We start from the raw sequence: 25,144 nt of genomic DNA, 5'->3' as shown, positions 1-25,144 counted from the left end.
AAGAATGTTTAATGAAAGAAATAAACCAGAATCATAGCTAGTGCAGTTTTACTATAGTAACACCTTGGTTAAATTAAAAAACGATCGTTATTAAGTTACAGCTTCAGGACTTTTATTATGAAAACGCGTTCGACGGTTTGGTGTTGTGCTTCATCGCGGCTTCCATAAACCTAAAGGCGCGAGTTCAGCTGCGGTCCTTATATTTACCTCAGACAGTGAGTAACACACAACAACACACCCATGAGGCTAAAAGATCATGTTTAAAGCTTGATTGAGCTTGCTGGTCATGCGTGTGTGTGTGTTATCCTCCTGCGGAAGTGAATGAGAATGTGATTGTGTGTGTGTGTTTTTTGTAGATGTGTTCACTCAGTCTGTTCCGCGCGCCCGTGACCGCCGGACTGACGCTGCGCGAGCACAACAACGAGCTCGTGCCCGGACTGCCCGACACGCAGGTGCGCGTGACACACGAGATGATTTCCCTGTTTCTTATCTTCTACTGTTTAAACACAACTTTCAGGTTTTTGTTTCGAAATGAAGACGCCAGAGAGTTTACTTTAACCGGGCCATGAAATGCATTATGTTATTATAATGTTTTGCGCGTTGTGCGAGGATTTGATTAGAACTACAAACATGAATAAAAACTACAAACATGGCGGATGTCACAGACTGACGGTTATGCTGCCTTTACATGCTATCGGAATTTGTAATATTATCGGCTTTCGATTGATATGACATCCTATATTTTAATTTAAAGATGGTGAATAAGTGAATAACACATTCACAACATGCTTCAACATTTCACTAAATATTTTGATTAAAAAGAAAAAATTGTTTAAACTTCAGATAGTAACTTCTTCATTCGTTCTGTACACTATATTGGACTACAAACACGAATAGAACTAAAGACACGAATGAAAAGTGTTAAACTACAAACATGGTGGATGTGCGAAACTGGCGGTTATTATGCCTTCATGTGCTATCGGAATTAGAGTAAATGCCAGTTTCCTAGTTAAAAAATTGGACATGAATGCCCTCTCAAGTTAAAATATGAATGCGATGAAGGTCCTAATCAAGACTTGGGAAGTGGGACATTTATGATGGAATTATGGGAATATCCGAGTTCCAGCCAATCACACATTCACATGTTGCCCACATGATGTCACCATGACACAACGTTCTGTGTGTGACTGATGTCAAAAGCGGAATATAATGACTGTGTGTGTGTGTGTGTGTGTTCAGTGGTCAGATCTGCCCAGTCCTCAGTTCACCAGAGACACTCTGAAGGGTCACAGCCGTCCCGAGAGCAGCAGTAAATCAGCCTTCCTGGACCAGAGGGACACGCTGTGGATGAGGAGCGCCGGAGCCTGGTGAGAGTGTGTGTGTGTGTGTGTGTGTGTGTGATCCATCGGACTGTGTGTGTGTGTGTGTGTGTGTGTGTGTGTGTGTGTGTGTGTGTGAGACTAACAGTCCTCTCTCTCGTAGGAGAGATGCGGGCCTGTACGGCCTGCTGGACGAGATCACGAACAGCGCTGAGGAAGGTGAGTTGTGTTTACATGTTTGTGGTGGGGTGTGTGTGTGTGTGTGTGTGTGTGTGTGTGTGTGTGTGTGTGTGTGTGTGTGTGTGTGTGTGTGACGTGTGTGTGTGTGTTTCAGTGCCCAGGTTCCTGTCGGTGAGCTCGGCCTGTCTGCTGGCTCTGCTGAGATGGGCTTCTTCCTTCCACGGCTCTCTGTTCCCTCATCTGACCGTGAGTATGAGCTGTCCCACACACACACACACACACACACACACACACACACACACTCTCTCACGAGCGCTCTGCTTCTGCTTCTGTCTGTAGTTGAGCAGTGATGAGATGGTGGCAGAGTTTTCGCAGATGCTGGATTGGTAGGTCCTTTATCAGCCCTTCCGTCTGCTCTGTTTGTCATAAGTGCAAACTAATACACATTTTAAAAACCGCACCTTTGACTGATTTAACTGCAGGTAGAACATTGATTCTGTCACTGAGCAACACAAAAGCATAAGCACCGATTATACACCCAGTCATATTCCCTATGATTGCTGATGTGCTGCTCTTATGGTCAGTGTTGGGAACAGTTCTGCTCAAGATCCTCTGTGTTTGTGGGATCTGAGGTTCAGGATTCATTCAGGAACTAAAAGAAAAGATCAGCATTAGTCACAGTAGTTCTCTTTACTGTCACTTTAATCAATTTAACACTTCCTGGATCAATACAAGTGTTCATTTCTTTCATAATAAGACCGATAAGAGCAGGATGAAGCCCTTGGGCTGGTCAGGTGGTTTGATCCCTTGTGTCGACACTGTGTGTGTGTGTGTGTGTGTGTGTGTGTGTGTGTGTGTGTGTGTGTGTGTGTCAGGTCTGACGCCGCTCTGAGGAGCTTCGCTTGGCATCCTCACACAGATAAGTTTGCAGTGGCGTTACTGGACGACTCCATCAAGATCTACAAATCACACAGGTACTAATGCTCTGTCTAACACACACTGCACTGCACAGCCAATCAACAATACACAACACTGACATTACTAAGGTCAAAGGTCAGATGAATGGAGTTATGTCCTAAAGGAAAGAAGCGATTCTGGAACGGGAACGAGCCGTCAGTAATTCAGTCCCACACTACGTAGCTTTGTGGCTAATTTGCATAATGCCCGCCTCTGGTCGTGATTGGCTGTGTGTGTGTGTGTGTGTGTGTGTGTGTGTGTGTGTGTGTGTGTGTGTGTGTGTGTGTGTGTGTGTGTGTCTACAGCTCGACGAGTCCCACGCTGAAGCACCGCTGTCAGAGATCTGTGTGTGCCCTGCAGTGGAAGCCTCTGTGCGGCTCGGCTCTGGCTGTGGCCTGCCAATCCTGTCTGCTCATCTGGCACGTGGACCCCGCCTCACTGTCCACCAGGTACACACACACACACACACACACACACACACACACACACACACACACACACACACACACACACACACATGCTGGTCTATGTGGTTTACAGGGACTCTCCATAGGCATAATGGATTTTATACTGTACAAACCGTATTTTCTATCCCCTTACACTGCCCCTAAACCTACCCATCACACACACACACACACACACACACACACACACTGCCCCTAAACCTACCCATCACACACACACACACACACACACGCACACTGCCCCTAAACCTACCCATCACAGGAAACATTCTGCATTTTTACTTTCTCAAAAAAACATCATTTAGTATGTTTTTAAGGCCATTTGAATTATGAGGACATTTGATATGTCCTCACAAACCACATTTATAGTGTAATACCAGTGTAATACCCATGTAGTTATACAAATTTGTGTCCTCATAAACCACATAAACAGGCTCACACACACACACACACACACACACACACACACACACACACACACACATCAGTCCTGTCTGCTCATCTGGCACGTGGACCCCGCCTCACTGTCCACCAGGTACACACACACACACACACACACACACACACACACACACACACACATCAGTCCTGTCTGCTCATCTGGCACGTGGACCCCGCCTCACTGTCCACCAGGTACACACACACACACACACACATCAGTCCTGTCTGCTCATCTGGCACGTGGACCCCGCCTCACTGTCCACCAGGTACACACACACACACACACACACACATCGGTCCTGTCTGCTCATCTGGCACGTGGACCCCGCCTCACTGTCCACCAGGTACACACACACACACACACACACACACACACACACACACACACACACACATCAGTCCTGTCTGCTCATCTGGCACGTGGACCCCGCCTCACTGTCCACCAGGTACACACACACACACACACACACACACACACACACACACACATCAGTCCTGTCTGCTCATCTGGCACGTGGACCCCGCCTCACTGTCCACCAGGTACACACACACACACACACACACACACACACACATCAGTCCTGTCTGCTCATCTGGCACGTGGACCCCGCCTCACTGTCCACCAGGTACACACACACACACACACACACACATCGGTCCTGTCTGCTCATCTGGCACGTGGACCCCGCCTCACTGTCCACCAGGTACACACACACACACACACACACACACACACACACACACACACACACACATCAGTCCTGTCTGCTCATCTGGCACGTGGACCCCGCCTCACTGTCCACCAGGTACACACACACACACACACACACACACACACACACACACACACACATCAGTCCTGTCTGCTCATCTGGCACGTGGACCCCGCCTCACTGTCCACCAGGTACACACACACACACACACACACACACACACATCAGTCCTGTCTGCTCATCTGGCACGTGGACCCCGCCTCACTGTCCACCAGGTACACACACACACACACACACACACACACACACACACACACACACACACACACACACACACACACACACACATCAGTCCTGTCTGCTCATCTGGCACGTGGACCCCGCCTCACTGTCCACCAGGTACACACACACACACACACACACACACACACACACACACACACACATCAGTCCTGTCTGCTCATCTGGCATGTGGACCCCGCCTCACTGTCCACCAGGTACACACACACACACACACACACACACACACACACACACACACACACACACACACACACACACACACACACACATCAGTCCTGTCTGCTCATCTGGCATGTGGACCCCGCCTCACTGTCCACCAGCCGCTGTAGTGAGATGGGCTGTGTGTCGATGTGTTTAGGGCCTTTATGGGTCTTGTGAGTGGGAATGGACTGAAGGCCAATGGAGGCCTATCTGAAGCCTTTCTCAGCTTTACACTAAAATATCTTCATCTGTGTTCTGAAGATGAACAAAGGTCTGACGGGTGTCCAACCACATGAGGGGGAGGAGTTAATGACAGAATATTCATTTTTGGGTGAACTAACCCTTTAATACTGTAAAGTATTAGAGTAATCTGACTGTGTGTGTGTGTGTGTGTGTGTGTGTGTGTGTGTGTGTGTGTCTCAGGCCGTCGTCCGGCTGTGCGCAGGTGCTGTCTCACCCGGGGCATTCTCCCATCACGTCCATGGCCTGGTCCCCCACCGGCTCTCTGCTGGTGTCTGCGTCTCCTGTCGACACGGCCATGATGGTAAGGCTTAGGGCTGGGCCATGTGCAGCAAAACATATATCTCTATCTGTACAGGAAACATATCCCCCCAAAGACCACACCAAAAACAAATACGCCAAATACCACAAAGTGTTTTTTAATTGAAGTGCAAAGAGGTCGGCAGGTCATGTAGGAGCTAGGGATGGGCATGCGATTAAACGTTCTTAACGATCGTCGGGAGAATTAACGATCGGCTATCGATTAATCATTCATATTTATTATAATATAATTATTTATTTCACTTTTATAATTCAAAAATCCAATGTGTTTTTCCTCGATGAGACCTTTATTACAAGATACATGTAATATATTACAACATACACTCCTATGAACATTAATATTTCTTTATGAGTTGTGTTGGAAGGAAAATCATGGTCTCTAAACTGAGCCCTGAACAACGCACGCGCTGGTCAACATGAAACCCACCGCCGTGTTCAATGAGACGCGCGAGCGGTGCGGTGCGGTGCGGTGCGGAGCGTTGCGGAGCGGTGCGGAGCGGTGCGGTGCGGTGCGGTGCGGTGCGGTGCGGTGCGGTGCGGTGCGGTGCGGTGCGGTGCGGAGCGGTGCGGAGCGGTGCGGTGCGGTGCGGTGCGGTGCGGAGCGGTGCGGAGCGGTGCGGTGCGGTGCGGTGCGGAGCGGTGCGGTGCGGTGCGGGGCGGGGCGAGCACAGAGAAGGCAAACAAGCAAAGTGGAGGAATCAGAGTTAAATCAGTTAAATATCAACTATATATCGATATATACGATATGGCAAAATCCATATCCAGTTTAAGAAATATCTCGATATATCACCCACCCCTAGTAAGGCTTCCTGCTCTCTCTCTCTCTCACACACACACACACACACACACACACACACACACACACACACACACACACACACACACACACACACACACATAGATATCTGTTAAACAGCTTTCACAATCTTGTTAATCATAATGCAGTAACATTCATAAGTAGGTATGAGACACCACAGCCATCACAAATAATGCAAATAACCAAAAGTGAAATTAAAGTGTGCAGTGTAGAAGAGCCACCGCCACCAGAATACCGTTTCCATCAAAGGCTGAACATGGTCTCAGCAATGCTTAGGTAGGTGGAGCGTGTCAAAGGAACATCCACATGGATGGAGGACCCAAGGTTTCCCAGCAGAACATTGGCCAAAGCATCACACTGCCTCCGCCGGCTCGCCTTCTTCCCATAGTGCATCCTGGGGCCATGTGTTCCCCAGGTAAGCCACACACACACACACACCCGGCCATCCACGTGATGTAGAAGAACACGTGATTCCTCAGACCAGGCCACCTTCTTCCATTGCTCCGTGGTCCAGTTCTGATGCTCACGTGCCACTGTTGGTGCTTTCGGCGGGGTCAGGGGTCAGAGGTCACCCTATGCCGCCCCATACGCCTCAAACTGAGCTGCTCTGTGTATTCTGACAGCTTTCTATCAGAACCAGCATTAACTTGTGGAGCAGTTTGAGCTCCAGTAGCTCGTCTGTTTGATCGGACCCCACGGGCCAGCCTTCGCTCCCCACGGTCATCAATGAGCCTTGGCCGCCCATGACCCTGTGGCCGGTTCTCCACTGGTCCTTCTTTGGAGCACTTTTGATAGATACTGACCACTGCAGACCATTTCTCCTGCTTCTAACACATCAACTGTGAGGACTAAATGTTCACTTGTTGCCTAATGTATCCCACCCACTAACAGGAGCCGTGCTGAAGAGATAATCGGTGATATTCACTTTACATGTCATAATGTTATGCCTGATCGGTGTATATAGTGCATCTGTATTTATATGAACATCTGGTCTGACCGCAGAAACTGAATCAGGATGGAGTGTTTCCCTCAGGCTCTTGTCACTGCGTCTGGCAGAAGACTCGACAGCTTTCACACACGCGCTTCAGCCTTAAAGGGGGGGTGAAACACTCAGTTTCAGTCAGTGTCATGTCAATCTTGAGTACCTATAGAGTAGCATTGCATCCTGCATATCTCCGAAAAGTCTTTATTTTTTTAATAATTATATAAGAAAGATGCGCTGTTCCGAGTCTTTCCGAAAAAAGCCGAGCGGGTGGGGGCGTATCGTGTGGGCGGAGCTAAATAATGACGTGTGCAGCAGCGCGCTGTGTGTTGAGTCGAGCGTCATCCCTAACAGCGGGAAAAAAACTTTATTCAAAATAAAAATATGGCTTTTAATCAGATACAGCCATACATCTATGATCCGGAATCAGACCCAGAGGCTGCAGTTGAACAGGAGCAGCAGCAAAAACGACTAGAGCAGGACGTCTCTATGTGCTACAAGTTATACACTAACTATATAATATGCTGAGCGGCTTGTGTTATTTACATATTTATACTTGAATTATATCGTCGTATTTTTGTCTTTGAAGGTGTACATGTGGGAAGTGCAGTTGTGCACGTGTGTGTGTGTGTTTACGCGTGGTTTGTGTAGACAGTAAGCGGACTGGTTTTGCACGGCAGGCTAAGTTAGTGTTTACATAGAAAGACACGGAATAGTAGCGCATTTGAATGAAGAAGCGCGCTTATTTAGTTCAACATATTTCCCCCCTCTTTGTGTATTATTGTTTGGAGTGCTTTTACAATACACAAACATAAAGTTACACATATAGTGGCAGCTAAACAAATGTACACGCACTACACATCGCATGCTCCATTGATCAATTAACTATACGTGATCATGTTTGGGCTACTTGATGAGCATAGGCAAAAACACAGACATTTGAAGCAGTCTCACTCACCGCCTGCGGTTCTACCGTTGGGACCTTTATCGTTGGGACTGCTCCATCCTTCAGCATTAGGCGATCGGGAAATCCGGCGTCGAGCTGGGCCTTGTTTATGAAACAGTCGGCACCGAAATGCAGTGAACAGATATAAACATTCGCTCAACTGAGTTGCTGATCCGGAAAAGCAAATTACATCCACTGTTGCCTTAACGCGGGGTTTTTGGCGAATCTGTGCAGGACTGTCTTGGTCTGGCAACCAAAAACGCACTTTTTTGGTGACATTATGTGCACATCACCTGTTTAGCATCCTACGAGCCAGCGCTTTGATGGGCGTAGCCTGTTGCTTTCGCTCTCTCCCTCGCTCTCTCTCTCTCTCCCTCTCTCTCTCTCTCTCTCTCTCTCTCTCTCTCTCTCTCTCTCTCTCTCTCTCTCTCTCTCTCTCTCTCTCTCACGCGCTTCCGGTAGAATTGTCCGTAAGGCCCATACAAGGAAATTCCGCCCCCACTAACGTCAAAGGGGACGCATGATCTCAAAAAACTTGCCGAAACTTATGACTAACCGGAAGTAGTATTTTTGACACAGAAATACTCCCATCAAACGTCCACCTTAACTTTTGAAACTTTGTCCATGTTTAGTATGGGATTCCAAGTCTTTAACAGTGTAAAAAGATCAGTATGCATGAAACAGCATTTCACCCCCCCTTTAAAGTCTCGCATCAGAAAAACTAGGGTTGCACGATTAATCATATTTTAATCGCTAGAACGATATCTGCTTCTCTCGATTGATTTCAAATAATGGTCATGATATTGGCCCGCTCGTTATTATTCCTAAAGCGTGTTTTTCTTTGGGGTTTGCGTTATCTTGCGTTGCTAACGAGCCTCCACTAGCAGTCGTGCGTGTGGTTGCCAGATTCAAAGAGCTTAATACCCCAAACAGAGCTTTTCCCTTAAAAAAAGGATATACTTTCTTCCCTTTACTTAATCTGTGCAATCTGGCAACCCTGTGGATAGCCAGAGACATTTATTTTATGTATTTTAGAGCATCGTTCTCTGCCTTATGGATTCGCAGGGCAATCTGGGGTTTGTCTCATTTTGCAAACGAATTGTGTTGCTTTAAAAATCTAATGTGAATACAGATTACAAAGCCTTCACCAAAACCATGTGTTTGTGTTGATTTAGCATCTAACGAAGTTATCATAGCTGGTTAAATGAAGTCGGTGCGCCACCTACAGGCCTTTGGCTGAAGCGTAGGTTGGTGAAGAACATGAGAATGGCCACAACTACACTACCCTTTGGGATAGAATAACCGTCAGCAAAATTATTGTGATTATTAGTTTAACCATTAAAGTGCAGCCCTAAGAAAAACAATGATGTGTGTGTGTGTGTGTGTGTGTGTGTGTCTCTCTCTCTCTGCGTGTGTGTGTCAGGTGTGGGACGTGGCGGCGGAGAGCTGTGTTCCTCTGCAGCGGGTGGGTGGAGGCGGAGTCACGTATCTCTCCTGGTCTCCAGATGGCGGCCGGCTGCTGGCCGCCACACCCTCCGCTCTCTTCAGGTACAGAAGAAGAACAATTATAATATTATTATTATTATTAAGTATGGTGGAGAACAATAGTGATGTCTTGCTACCGCAAGCGCCACTAACTAGAATGTATAATTCCTGAAGATAATGTGAGTGGTGCCTGCCGTGGTACCTCAGGACCCGGTGATGCAGAAGAGGCCACCCCCATGTCTGGAGCTGAGATAGGGCTTAGTCATGTGTTTGTACGGTTGCTAGGGTACTATAAATGGTTGCTAGGGTGTGGCTATACAGTCTATGGGGTGATATTTAAAGATTATTTGCCAGTCTGAGTCAAAAGAGCCCAACTCTGTGTGCAATGCTGTGGTGCTGAGATATGGCTTCACTGCAGAAACGCTCTTCTTACTCAGTGTTTTTGTCCTGTTTTAAATCCAAATACCTAAACATTCTTACATTGAGAAACATTTACTAGACAAACAAACATTTGTGTCTTGTTTTGGGGAAAAATAACTCAAAATGAAGAGAGTTTTTGCTTAAAATAAGATAAATAATCTTGTTTTCTGTTTGAATTAAGATTATTTTTCTCACCCCATTGGCAGATTATTTATCTTATTTTAAGCAAAAACTCTCTTCATTTTGAGTTATTTTTCCCCAAAACAAGACAATTACTTTTGCTTGTCTAGTAAATACTTCTTGTTTTAAGAATTTTTTAGATGTTTGGACTAGAAACAAGACAAAAATACTGAGTAAGAAGAGCATTTTTGCAGTGTTGTTAATGTTGATATACGGTTGCTAGGGTGCTGTATCTGGTTGCTACGGCGTGGATATGATGTTTGACTCAGGTATAGTCATGTGACGCGTGCAGGTTTCTCATATTCAGACACTGGTGTGTTTTAGGGTCTGGGAGACGCGCATGTGGACCTGTGAGAGATGGCCGTGCCTCAAGGGCAGCTGCCAGGTAAGACCACTGCTCACACTGCGGCCGGTGCATTAGGGTCTACGGCTCGCTCACTCAGCGTGTATGTGTGTGTGTGTGTGTGTGTCAGTCGGCCTGCTGGAGTCCTGACGGAGGCTGTCTGTTGCTGAGCATTCAGGGAGAGCGGCTCATATACGCGCTGACCTTCTCTGACCTCACAGGTATGAACATCAGCACATCACCTCCGCACTGACCCGACGAACAGAGCCATTATCCACAAGACAAGCGCACACGGCTTTAAAACACAGATCAATACAATTAGGGATGCACAGAATCCAGGATTCGGGTTCGGATTCGGACGAATATTGGGCTTTTTGGCTGGGTTCGGTTTCTGCCGAACCTCAGGACTTAGGGGAAAGTGAAATGGAACTGAACTGTCCAAAGAAGGCGATTCAAGTCCAGCTATATGTTCAGTTTGCTCTGCCGATTTGTCTGGTGGTGGCGAGGACCCTAAACTGTCGCTACTGTTAAAACGTTTGCGAATGAAACATCCGAAAGAATACGAGTTGAGCATGAAGCAATCTACAGACAGCAGCCAAAACACAGCCAAGGAAGGACCGTCATCCTGGCATAATGTTGCCTGTTAAATTAAATTAAAAACACTGCTTATTATCCGATTACTAAAGGAACACTTTTTTTGAAAATAGGCTCATTTTCCAAGTCCCTTAGTGTTAAACCGCTCAGTTTTACCGTTTTTGACTCCATTCAGCCGATCTATTTTCAGGCACTGTAATATCACTGCGCCGCTGCACCCATGGGATGCCCTCACGCAGGAATGAGGGAATAGCTCCTAGCCGTATCTGTTTAAAAAAATCACAACTTTTCATTTTCCGTTGGTCTTAGTACACAATGTAACTACAGTAGAGTCCAGCCCTGCGTCTCAATCAGCTCCCTAGTCCACTAGTCAGGGCACTGATCAGGACATAAGTCAATGGGCTGACCCTGATCAGTGTCCTGACTACTGAACTAGGGAGCTGATTGAGACGCACCCCAGGTTTAAATGGGAGAAATATTGAAAGTCTTTGGCCTTCCTTTTTGGCTAATCCGATTCAATGTTGTATGCTAAGCTATGCTAAAAGTGCCCCAGAGATCGGCTGAATGGAGTCAAAAACGCTAAAACTCAACGGTTTAACTCTAAGGGACGTGGAAAATGAGCCTATTTTCACAACAAGTGTTCCTTTAACAGTTAACTGATAAGATTATAATATTGAATTGGCATTAAATACAAATACCAACCAACCAGACATGGCTTTAGCATACTAGCATGCACTATAGAGTCTGTCATTGCGCAGTGCATTCTGGGTAGTCGCCGTCATGTTCTAGGACACACTCACTAAGACTAAATTGACTGAAATGTTTGAATCTCTTGGGAACATGAGCGCTCAGCCGTGCGGCCAGGACTCATCACATTTCACACTGTCAGAAATTACCTTTAATTACACATTTAGTTAAAGGGATAGCTCACTTTACAATGAATATCCTGTCTTCCTTTCCTCACCCCCGAGCTGTTTCAAGCCTGTGTGAGTTTCCTTCTTCAGCTGAACACAAAGGAAGATATTTTGAAGAATGTCAGTAACCGATCAGTTAACTGGAGCCATTGACTGCCATAGTATTTTTTTTTTCCTACTACAGAAGTCAATGGCTCCAGTTAACTGATCGGTTACTGACATTCTTCAAAATATCTTCCCTTGTGTTCAGCTGAAGAAAGAAACTCGCACAGGTCTGAGGGTAAAGGAAGACAGAATATTCATTGTAAAGTGAACTATCCCTTTAATAGCGGAACTAAGAAGTCTGTTTCTGACAGATTAAATAATAAATACATATAGCTTGAGCTCAGCCCGTGGATCAATTATTCAATCAACATATATCATATCGCCCTGTTGTGTCTCAATTATTAGTATTTCAGCGATTAGTTCACTTTTAAATAAACTCACTGATAGTTTCCTCACCCCCATGTCCTCCGAGATGTCCGTGTCTTTCTTTCTTCAGTGGAAAAGAAATGAAGGTTTTTGATGAAAACATTCCAGGATTTTTCTCCATATAATGGACTTCAATGGGCCTCAAACGGCTCAGGGTCCAGATGACGGTATCCAGAGCCGGCCCAGCCACTAAGCGACCCTTGCAATTGCAAAGGGCCCCGTGGCCTGCAGAGGGCCCCCTAGAGAGCGCACGCACCTCGCCTCATCTGTTTGGGGAGGTGTTTATTATACTCGAAGCGCAGACTGGGTGCAGGCGTGATGAGCGAGACGTCATGCTCGGCCAGATTCGCCTCGAGCTTCTTCGGTTGCGGAGCCGCACGCAAAGTTACAAAATTTGACGTGCACACCGCCAAGCGAAATTGGGTCTCGCGCACTCCTCGTTGACGCAATTTTTGCCGTGCTCGTGCGGACGCGTCAAGTATAAACAAGGCTTAAAGCTACACTGAAGTTGGCCGTTTGATAAATGCAAGTTAATTCTTCAGTTCAATATTTGTGTCTAAAAAAGGCACATAAGTTCCTGTAGAGATAGCAATACACATTCTCCTTTTTTTGCCAAATAAAAGAAAGCATGTCATCAATGTCTTTCTCTTGCTGTATCAAAATCTCACCTAGCTTTCCTCAGAGATGGTCAAGTTCAGTTTGTGCATGATTACATGATATAACAATTGTGTTAATACTGTATCCTGAATTGTGGATAAGTAAGCTATATATCATATTATGCTGAAGTAAATTTCTGGAGTGTTAACAAGTAAAAGCAAAAACAACAACAACAACCGTACAGAACTTAAAAACCGTGACCCTAAAGCCGTGATACGAACCGAATCGTGGCTTTTGTGAACCGTGCCACCCCTAATGTGTACCTAAAGCAGTTTTCATCCATTTTATTTATTGCTTTTGGTATTTATTCAAGTGTATTTTTTGTTAACAGACTGAGAGTCCATTGCTTTTCTTGTTTTTTGGTTGTTTTGTTAATTTATTGTGGATATTTAAAATGTTTTCCGTATCAGAGTCTTTAGAGATAAAAGTTTATTGATCTTTAAAAAAGGTGTACCTGCATTATTATGTCATTATCATTATTTTAGATGAAAATGGGTTTAGAACGAAAAATCTTATCATTTATCGCAATAATTTCTTGACCAATTTCTTGTCCAGCAAAATTTGTTATCGTGTGCTGTTTTTGCCTTTTAAACTCTGGTGTCAATTAAAAATGTTTCTTTGATGGTCAGTGAAAATCACTTTATCAGTCTTTTTATTCAGCAAGTTCATCCGTGTGTGTTCATTGCACTGCACTGCCATTCAGCTCAGTGGTATCATAATTTTCCTGTTAGACATCAAACATGGAACTCAACTCAAGAACTCAAGGTCTTTTATTGACGTTCTGTACATGTTACCACATAAGAACGAAATACGTACTCAGGACCAGCAGCGTAAAAAAAGATAATTATCATACAGTAGGCTACATAGAATAATTAAAACATAATTTAATAGACTACAAAATTTTAAAGTAACATAGTAGATATATGTACAGTATAGTTATAAGGTAGTCATTGCTTTTCTTTAGGCCTTACTTAAAACGGTCAAGGGCCTCCAACCAAATTTTGCTTAGGGCCCCCAAAGGTCTAGGGCCGGCTCTGACGGTATCAGTGGCGCTCCAGAGGGCTTTAAACGACAGCAGACGATGAAGAAGGCTCTTATCTAGACAAACCAGCACCATTTAAACACTAAATAATAACGTTTAAGTTTTATAAGAACAGATGCTGGCCTCCATCTGTTGTGTGATGTTCGTGACGTGACAATACGCAATTACGCTGAAAAGGTCCCGCTTGACGCAGGTGGAAGAACAGAGTCAGTGTTTACACGCGTTTCTAAAACCGTTTTAAACGATAAACCGACGCAAAGCCATTAGAATGTGTGTGTATGGTCCTCCTTCCTATCACGGTATCTTGATTTATTTTTTCTGATCACGATTTTGACACACACAGACAGGCTTTACAGTTATTAATGCATTCTGTGTGAACTTCAGACATATTTCAAGAGGAAACCAATTAGGGCTTTATCGAAAAGTTAACACGTCTCTAGAACACACAAATGTCCTAAATAAATAATATAAATGTATAATTGGCATCTTTATTTGAAATGACCCGACTGACTGCGACCTGAATATCATTCAAATATTTGTGGATGGCTCGTGACCGCAGGCACCTGCTCATTTTGGACAACAACAACCCAGACTAAAGTCTCCAGAAGTGGTAACGTTTGTGTGGCTATATCCCAGCACTGCAATAGCTATTATTTTTATTGGAAGGATAGACGTTATCCATGCATTCATTAAAATTAAAAGAACAAAACGTTTGAATTTGCATTATGGTAACTCAAAGTAGTTTTTTCTCATTATTTTGGCTTTGAATTTCGTTTGTTGGAAATATGAACTGAATTTAGAAATGCTTTTAAAATGAAAAATCTTTGCATTTAATAAACTAAATACATTTTTTGAAATGAAGACGGCGTTTGGAGGGAGTGCATTCAAAATCAGGGTTTCTGGGGGGTCATAAGCCATAAATTTAACAATAAGAACTTAAGGCCATAACAAGTCATAAAAACGGATTTTCCATACAAGGTCCTAAAAACAAATATAAGGCCTAAAAAGTCTTAAATTCGCGGAAGCACTGCGTTCTAGGTCTTAAATAACGTTAAACCCGTCTTCATTTTCCTGCGTCCATGTAACACTTTTATTGCCATGTGTGACTCGTGTTATGGTTAATGTGACGTCCTAATTATGGAAAAAATACAAATGTTCACAAATTTGTGACTACCACAAAATAAAAAAATATAGTTTGATAAAATAAAATAAAATGTCACGTGTGTGTGTATATCCCACCCCGATGGAACTGAGCTATGTATAATAAGATTACTAATACTTTGTTCAATTTAAATAAATTAATTCGCTTTACAAGTAATTTAGTGATTCTGCATTTCTGTAGCATGTTTTTTTTATTCCGCGATATAGGTCTTAAATTTAATTCATAATGGTCTTAAAAGGTCATAAAGTCTTAAATTTGACTTGGTGAAACCTGCAGATACCCTGATAATAATCCGTTCGCAACGGCCTTTGTGAGTGTACACTAATAAAAGTAGACGGTTTATAGTTTATAATTATGTCTTGCACATCTGTATGGCTAATGTCTACCGTATTGTGAGTTCAGGAGCGGGAAAAATGTAGAAATCGTGCATGCTCAAATCGTGATTTTATTACGGTTTCAATGAATCGCACAGCCCTATTGTAAACACTGACTGTACTTCTGCCTTCGTCAAGCGTCACCTTTTCAACATCACGAACATCACACAACAGATCGAGGCCAGCATCTGTTCTTATAAAACATAAACGTTATTATCTAGTGTTTAAATGGCGCTGGTTTGTCTTCTTCATCGTCTGCTGTCGTTTAAAGCCCTCTGGAGCGCCACTGATACCGTCATCTGGACCCTGAGCCGTTTGAGGCCCATTGAAGTCCATTATAGGGAGAAAACTTTATTTAAAAGTGAACTAATCCTTTACTTTACTGATTAAAAATAAGAATTTGACAATAAAGTTGAAATCTTGATCTATTTGTGCTATAAATGTGGTCCATATGACTCGTGCTCTATAGTCCAAGTCTTCTGACGTCACGTGACGTGTGTGTAACAGAGCCAAACGCCCGTTATTCTGAAACCTTCATCTGCCACGGCTCAATATATATATATATATATATATGTGTGTATATAACTCAACACTTCCTCTCACACCCCATCCTACATTCACCCTCAGATGATATCGCATTAGATGATCCTCAGATGATATCGCATTAGATGATCCTCAGATGATATCGCATTAGATGATCCTCAGATGATATCGCATTAGATGATCCTCAGATGATATCGCATTAGATGATCCTCAGATGATATCGCATTAGATGATCCTCAGATGATATCGCATTAGATGATCCTCAGATGATATCGCATTAGATGATCCTCAGATGATATCGCATTAGATGATCCTCAGATGATATCGCATTAGATGATCCTCAGATGATATCGCATTAGATGATCCTCAGATGAGATGATCCTCAGATGATATCGCATTAGATGATCCTCAGATGATATCGCATTAGATGATCCTCAGATGATATCGCATTAGATGATCCTCAGATGAGATGATCCTCAGATGATATCGCATTAGATGATCCTCAGATGAGATGATCCTCAGATGATATCGCATTAGATGATCCTCAGATGAGATGATCCTCAGATGATATCGCATTAGATGATCCTCAGATGATATCGCATTAGATGATCCTCAGATGATATCGCATTAGATGATCCTCAGATGAGATGATCCTCAGATGATATCGCATTAGATGATCCTCAGATGATATCGCATTAGATGATCCTCAGATGATATCGCATTAGATGATCCTCAGATGATATCGCATTAGATGATCCTCAGATGATATCGCATTAGATGATCCTCAGATGATATCGCATTAGATGATCCTCAGATGATATCGCATTAGATGATCCTCAGATGACACTGAGAGTTGTGTAATGTGTTGAAGTGTGCCGTTATAAATTGGATTAACAGCAGCAACACTTGATTACAGCTGCTACGCTGAGACGTTTGCTGAAGGCTTGGCCATGTTGTTCTCATGAAGAAAGGTGTGTGTGTGTGTGTGTGTGTGTGTGTGTGTGTGTGTGTATGTGTTTCAGGAGGGCCTAAAGCCGCCACAGTGGTGGCCGATCTGTCTGAGACCAGCTTCCCTGGACCTGATGGAGACCTCACGTAAGATCTGCTTACATACTCGCACTGATCTGATTAAAGAGTGAGAGAGTGTGTGTGTGTGTGTGTATTCCTTGTAGGGCTATACTTGTGAGGGCACAAATGTCCTCACTTATATATATTATAAAATATGAAAACAACTCACTAGTGTGACGTGACTGGTCCTCACTAGTTATTAACGCTTAAATCGGCCTAAGCATGTTTTTATTTGAATCTATTGTTCTGCAGATGTGTGTGTGACGGGGAGGTTTACACCGTGTCCTAACCACACGCGACGACGCGATAAAAGCCGTCTTTTCCATGTTAATCTGAGTTTTTGTCCTAACTACAGGCCGACGCCGCAACACGATGAATATATTTTAGAAACGGTTTCTATTTTTGTGTGACGTTGCGGCTGGAACAGCAACACAGTGTTAATCTCAGGCAGTGTTTATGAGCTTTATTTAATGTTAAGAGTGTGTAATGTGACTCTGAATATCATGTAGCGCTCCAGCTTTGTCAAACTAAAAGCAGCAACGGATAATTCACCTCAGATCTGGAAACTAAACACACTGAAACAAAAGCGTTCAAACTGTGAACAAACAAGGATATTCTATGACAACGATTGTTTTAGTGACTCGGTGTGTGTTTTAAGTAGTTTAAATGGTGTAATATTTGTGAATTTGACAATTATTGACATCAATTAAGTTCCTTTTCGCTGGAATCGTATCGCGTGAGGTTAGGACACGGTGTAAAGGATTGGGTTAGCGGATAGAAAATATCATTAACCTCATATAAAATCAGTGGAAGTCTATCCAATGTCCTCACTAATGTAGTGAAACGTGTGTGTGTGTGTGTGTGTGTGTGTGTGTGTGTGTGTGTGTAGTGTTGGTGGAGAGGTGTGCTCTCTCTCCTGGGATCCCAGAGGGGAAAGGCTCGCCGTGCTCCTGAAAGGTAAAGCACATCCACACACACACATTGGGAGCATGTTTACATCACATCTAAATCATTATTTCACAAAAGGAGAAGGGTTTTCTTTCACAAATATCCTAAATTAAAGAATATCGGGTGGGATGTAAGAAGCCCTCCATGACGCCAGCAGTGTCTGGAAAGTTGTTAAAGTGTTGAATAATTATAAAGAAGTGTAATAATTGCTGATGATAATGAGAGATAAGCTGGTGTCCTCTCTCTCGAAGCCTTTAACCTGAGGTGTGTGTGTGTGTGTCTGCAGGAGATTCCCAGTCCGCTCATCACCCGTCCGTCATCGCTGTGTTTAAGACACGCTCCGCTCCTGTGTTTGAGCTGCTGCCCTGGTGAGTGTGTGTGTGTGTGTGTGTGTGTGAGACGAGTAACACACCTACAGAAACCACTCTCATCTCCACTCAGAAAATAATCTTGTTTTCTGTTTGAATTAAGATTATTTTTCTCACCCCATTGGCAGATTATTTATCTTATTTTAAGCAAAAACTCTCTTCATTTTGAGTTATACCCCCCCCCCCAAAAAAAAAAACAAAAAAAAAAAACAATTTGTACTTGTCTAGTAAATGTTTCTTAATGTAAGAATTTTTAGATTTTTTGACTAGAAACAAGACAAAAATACTGAGTAAGAAAAGCGTTGTTTGCAGTGTGCTGACTGATGTGTTTTTCTTGTTGCGTGTACTGTGCATCACAGTCATTAATTCAGATCATTTCAGGTTTGATTATTAGCTAATGATCCCCAAACTCCAGGTGATTGGCTGTGTTTAGAAGTGTCCGAGCTCGTGTTCTGAGCCAGATCTGGTCTTGATCTCTGCGTGTGTTTCTCTGCTTCAGTGGGTTTGTGATGGGCGAGGCTGGAGCTGAGCCCAGATTCATGCAGTTTCATCCACACTTCCTCCACGGCGCGCTGCTGACTGTGGTGAGTCTCAGAGATATAACCCTCATGTCCAGAAAACTGGCCCATTTGCCTCCGCTCATCAAAATATCATATTTGAGGCGACCAATCAAATCAGTCAGAGTAGGCGGCGTTTACCTTCACAGAAGATGCTTAGCACGAATTCCAGCTCAGCGCTTCTGCAAACGGACATAGTGTGAGTGCACGTAGCTAAACCTAACGCTAACACTTTATTATAAGGTTCAGTTATTAACTATTAACTAGTGTCTTATGATCATGCATATTACTATGATATTGTCTGTTTATTAGCACTTCTAAAGCTCATATTAATGCCTTATTCTGCATGAGCTTATTCTACATCCCTTAATCCGACCCAATACCTAAACTTAAACGCTACAAAAACTACCGCACTAACTATTAATAAGCAGTAAATTAGGAGATTATTGAGGCAGAAGTCGGAGTTAATAGTGAATGTGTGTTCCCCATACTAAAGTGTTAGCAACTTAACATTTGACAGCTGTTTTAGGATAGAAATGTTTGACAACCGGCAAAAATAATAAGGTCAGCTGATAAAAAATGTCATTAATTTTGCCATTTTGAATTAAAAATAGGCTTATAATTCAAGTGATTCATGTAACTGTAAAAAAATTTGTCAGTGTGAGGAGAAAAGAAACATGAATGAAGCTGATTTCATCAGATTAGTGTAGGAGAGAGCAGACACACCCTAACACTTTATGACTCAGTTTTTTTCTGGTACAATTCTAGTACTAATGTGGTTTTGTTTCATTACAGTATATACTTTTTTTCTTGATTTTACCCTAAAAGAATGGAAGTGAAATGAGACGACATGCCCCGTAGGTGGAGCACAGTGTAACATGAGCATATGACTGATTAAAATGTTATCTGATATAATAGAAGAAAAACAAACTTCATATTTTGTCAGTAAAAATTCTAATAAATTGACAACAAACCCATTGTAAAATACAGCTATGCAACATAGTTCAACACATCATAATGAAAGGGTTAGTTCAGCCAAAAAATGACATGTCATTAATGACCCCCCTAATGTCGTCCCGATGTTCAGCGGATCGCCAGTGTCTCGTGATTTCAGCAGTTTGACACGCGATCCGAATCATGAATCGATTTGCTGACTCATAACCGTTTGAATCTTTATTTGAGGATTGAACACAAACGCGGAAGAGAAGCCAATGCTGAATAAAGTCGTAGTTTTTGTTATTTTTGGACCCAAATGTATTTTGGATGCTTCAAGAGACTCTAATTAACCCACTGATGTCTCATATGGACTACTGTGATGATGTTTTTATTCCCTTTCTGGACATGGACAGTATAGTGTGCATACACTTGCATACGCTCTCGGACTAAATATAAAATATCTTAAACTGTGTGTGAAGATGAACGGAGGTCTTACGGGTGTGGAGCGACATTAGGGAGAGGAGTTAATGACAGACATTTCATTAGTGGCTGAACTAACCCTTTAATACTTATGAACATTGACTCTCAGTGTTTATTCCCCTTTTCTTCCCTGTTTCTCATTTCATAAAAGTATAGAATATAATTTTTATAATTTTTGGGAGCCTTTAAAAATGCACATATGTAGATTACACAGAGTATTCCCCGAACCCCCCTAACGTCCTCAAATTGGAGACTGATTTTAGCGCCTGCTTACGGCTGTGATTGAGCCGTCTCCATCTGTCTGTGTTTCTGCTAGTGCTGGTCTGACGGACGGATCTCTCATGTGCCGTTCTACTTCAGCGCCGCTGGGCTTTTATCCGGAGAGAAAGTTCTGGCCAGCAGGACCGAAGCATCCGCAAACAAACTCTACACTGAGCTCGATTCCTGAGCAAAGCCAGCCCACGTCACCGGCCACAATAAACTCTTTTTGCAGCAGATTGTGTGGCTTGTGTGTATTTGCAGCTAAAGCCTTTGGGTTGACTTGGGTTCACTGCAAAAGATGCTTCTTATTTAGTCTTTTGTTCTTGTTTCCAGTCCAAATATCTAAAAATTCTTTAATCAAGATGCATTTACTAGATCAGTAAAATGACAGAAGATATTTTGTCAATCAATCATTTATTTTTAACTCGGTCCCTCATAATAATTCCCCAAATCTCGCTCTCTGAGCTGCACATCTTACGGAGGAAAGCTTCCACAATCGTCGCGAGTTCAGTGCAGGATTCGCACAACGGCTGGTCCTCAAAGATGGAGCAGTTCCAACTTTAGAAACGGGCCACAGCCTGTAAGTATGAGTTATTGTTTGTCGATGTGTTTTCCTGTAATAGCTCGTATTGTTAATTGTACGTTGTAGTTAGGAAGTTTGCTAACTTAACCAGTTTGTTAAATGCTCATTCATACTTAACCTTATCCGACAAACACATAACATTACAAACTTTTTTTTAAATCTCAACAGCGATCTTTGAATTAGTGTGAATTATTCTTTGATTATTGTTTTATGTGTAGTTTATCTACAGGCCTGATAAACATGGTTCTGGTTTTGATCTGGCTACTATAGTAAAGCCAGTGTTTAGGGCTGGTTTCGGGTTAATAGCTCTTCTAGCGACAGATATTTGGCTATACTCGTGCTAAAAATACCAAAGGTGGCATTCAGTAGCGATCGCTATAGATCCGCAGTCTTGGCCGGTAAAGGGGAGGGGTTTACGAAACACGTGCACTAGGCCGTTAGCCAATCAGAACACAGCTGGGCCAGCCGACCAATCTGAGCCCATTGTGTATTTCTGAGGACCATCAGACTGTTTTTACAGGAGCAATGTGGCATAAAGGTGAAATATATGAAAAATAATGCAGTTTTTAAAAAACAAAGCATGACCACGTTACAGTGCACCCCACGAACACCATCAGGCCTTTCGAAAGAATGTGTTTTAGCACCCCTTTAAAGAGACAAAACATCTGGTATGTAACCACAGATGCCATGTTTTAAGGACATAGTTGGGAACTATGAACAACAACTGCTGAAATTGAAGTAGTTTAACCCAAATCAAGGGCCAAGATCCCATCCAAAGGGAACACTAATCGGCATCAGCATGTCCTGGTCCACCAGAACCCCAGCGGCACTCACTGAACTTTCACACTGACTTCAAGATATTCGCGAACTAATACACACACACCATACTTAACGCATAACGAAAACACATTAACGTCCTGATTTGCAACACACATATAGTATACACTCCCCTAAAGGATTATTAGGAGCACACACTAATCCTGTGTTTGACCCTTTCACCTTCAGAACTGCCTTAATTCTCCGTGGCGTTGATCAACAAGCTGCTGAAAGCATTCTTTAGAAATGTTGGCCCATATTGATAGGAGAGCATCTTGCAGTTGATGGAGATTTGTGGGATGCACATCCAGGGCACGAAGCTCCCGTTCCACCACATCCCAAAGATGCTCTATTGGGTTCAGATCTGGGGACTGTGGCGGCCATTTTAGTTCAGTCAGCTCATTGTCATGTTCAAGAAACCAATCTGAAATGATTGGAGCTTTGTGACATGGTGCATTATCCTGCTGGAAGTAGCCATCAGAGGATGGGCACATGGTGGTCATAAAGGGATGGACATGGTCAGAAACAATGCTCAGGTAGGCCGTGGCATTTAAACGATGCCCAATTGGCACTAAGGGGCCTAAAGTGTGCCAAGAAAACATCCCCCACACCATTACACCACCACCACCAGCCTGCACAGTGGGAACAAGGCATGATGGATCCATGTTCTCATTCTGTTTACGCCAAATTCTGACTCTACCATCTGAATGTCTCAACAGAAATCGAGACTCATCAGACCAGGCAACATTTCTCCAGTCTTCAACTGTCCAATTTTGGTGAGCTTGTGCAAATTGTCGCCTCTTTTTCCTATTTGTAGTGGAGATGAGTGGTCCCCGGTGGGGTCTTCTGCTGGTGTAGCCCATCCGCCTCAAGGTTGTGCGTGTTGTGGCTTCACAAATGCTTTGCTGCATACCTCGGTTGTAACGAGTGGTTATTTCAGTCAAAGTTGCTCTTCTATCAGCTTGAATCAGTCGGCCCATTCTCCTCTGACCTCGAGCATCAACAAGGCATTTTCTCCCACAGGACTGCTGCAGACTGGATGCTCTTCCCTTTTCACACCATTCTTTGTAAACCCTAGAAATGGTTGTGTGTGTAAATCCCAGTAACTGAGCAGATTGTGAAATACTCAGACCGGCCCGTCTGGCACCAACAACCATGCCACGCTCAAAACGGCTTAAATCCCCTTTCTTTCCCATTCTGACATTCAGTTTGGAGTTCAGGAGATTGTCTTGACCAGGACCACACCCCTGAATGCACTGAAGAACTGCCATGTGATTGGCTGATTAGATAATTGCAGTAATGAGAAATTGAACAGGTGTTCCTAATAATCCTTTAGCTGAGTGTATCACACACACACACACACACACACACACACACACACACACACACACACACACACACATACACGTCTATATTACCAAGAGGGGACTATCACTCTACACTATCCAAGAGGGGACCTGTGTTTCTAGTCATTTTGAAGAAACAAAAATCACATACAAAATTTTCTTTTAAGGTCCTTATTCACAATATAACTTCAAATAAGCATTTTTTTTATTTTTTTAAAAATATGCCAAGAGGGGACCTGAACGATGTCTACCTATCCAACAGGGGACCTCCATAGACTCTAATGGAGCTGTGTGTGTGACCGATGTCTACCTATCCAACAGGGGACCTCCATTAGTCTGCAGTGGAGCTGTGTGTGTGTGTGTGAATGTGAAGTGAGCTGGCAGTCAAGTCTGTCTTCATTTTATATATATATATATATATATATATATATATATATATATATATATATATATATATATATATATATATATATGCATTTGGCATATATATATGCCATCTCCACCATTACATGTCTTTACAAATAAATAACATAAATCCAGTTAAGCTTCGTACAGACTATATAATGTGTTGAGTAATAATTTGTCTTTTTATAATAACTGTGTTCTTTTGAATGTACTGAGAAGTATTTATTTGTAACCTAAAATATACTTTAATACTTTAATTTATTTTTAAATATATTTATTACACAGTCGCAATAAAGTTACAAGATGTAACATCAAGTAACACACTACACTTAGTTAGTCAACAAGTCTTCTTGTGCTTTAGTATGTTAGTCAACACATTAAAATAAGTTAACTTGTTTACACAGGCATCTGGTATCACAATAGGCACACACACACACACACACAAACACAATATACCTTAGACATAATACCTAATACATTACAGAAAAGTCATTTCTTTAAGAAATTCATTCTCTGTTGTGTCTTCATAATTACAGTATATGATCAGTCCACATCTCTCATTTAAGATTATTGTCAGATACACCAATGTATTTACATTATTGAATATTACAGGTCATTATTGAATAGTGATTACGTTACACACACAGTGACTCAGGTCCCCTGTTAGATAGTAAATCACGACGCCTGTGTGTTTGCTGTGACATTTCTTATCATCACAAACACACTGCAAAGATTTAGAGTTTTTACAGCAATACCTGAGTTTAAAGGGTTAAATCAAGCAGAAAAAGCTCTCTAAGGTATTAATTGCAGGTCATTATTGAATAGTGATTACGTTACACACACACACTGACTCAGGTCCCCTGTTAGATAGTAAATCACGACGCCTGTGTGTTTGCTGTGACATTTCTTATCATCACAAACACACTGCAAAGATTTAGAGTTTTTACAGCAATACCTGAGTTTAAAGGGTTAAATCAAGCAGAAAAAGCTCTCTAAGGTATTAATTGCAGGTCATTATTGAATAGTGATTACGTTACACACACACACTGACTCAGGTCCCCTGTTAGATAGTAAATCACGACGCCTGTGTGTTTGCTGTGACATTTCTTATCATCACAAACACACTGCAAAGATTTAGAGTTTTTACAGCAATACCTGAGTTTAAAGGGTTAAATCAAGCAGAAAAAGCTCTCTAAGGTATTAATTGCAGGTCATTATTGAATAGTGATTACGTTACACACACACACTGACTCAGGTCCCCTGTTAGATAGTAAATCACGACGCCTGTGTGTTTGCTGTGACATTTC

The 25,144-nt window shown here is 42.8% G+C and overlaps 1 protein-coding gene across 1 annotated transcript; it reads left to right on the top strand.

Annotated features, from left to right (window-relative positions):
- Positions 1-20,921, top strand: aaas (achalasia, adrenocortical insufficiency, alacrimia). Its single transcript, XM_067442989.1, has 17 exons — positions 1-215; positions 357-452; positions 1,240-1,367; positions 1,483-1,538; positions 1,654-1,745; positions 1,839-1,885; positions 2,375-2,473; positions 2,762-2,905; positions 5,002-5,122; positions 9,308-9,432; positions 10,294-10,354; positions 10,443-10,533; positions 17,092-17,164; positions 18,027-18,094; positions 18,372-18,453; positions 18,953-19,037; positions 20,743-20,921. Exons 2-17 carry the CDS (start codon positions 357-359, stop codon positions 20,872-20,874), a joined length of 1,500 nt encoding a protein of 499 aa, XP_067299090.1. The 5' UTR covers positions 1-215; the 3' UTR covers positions 20,875-20,921.
- Positions 20,922-25,144: the final 4,223 nt, after the last annotated feature.

Source organism: Pseudorasbora parva, chromosome 5, assembly GCF_024679245.1.
Source record: "Pseudorasbora parva isolate DD20220531a chromosome 5, ASM2467924v1, whole genome shotgun sequence".
In the NCBI taxonomy this organism is placed as follows: domain Eukaryota; kingdom Metazoa; phylum Chordata; class Actinopteri; order Cypriniformes; family Gobionidae; genus Pseudorasbora; species Pseudorasbora parva.
Note: the sequence above shows the minus strand (reverse complement) of the source record. Positions and strands in the feature narration are given on the sequence as shown.

Coding starts and splice junctions, on each gene's coding strand:
- aaas (XM_067442989.1), top strand. CDS start 357: ATGTGTTCACTCAGTCTGTTCCGCGCGCCCGTGACCGCCGGACTGACG. Junction 1,368..1,482: donor ATGAGGAGCGCCGGAGCCTG/GTGAGAGTGTGT, acceptor TCTCTCTCGTAG/GAGAGATGCGGGCCTGTACG. Junction 1,539..1,653: donor CACGAACAGCGCTGAGGAAG/GTGAGTTGTGTT, acceptor TGTGTGTTTCAG/TGCCCAGGTTCCTGTCGGTG.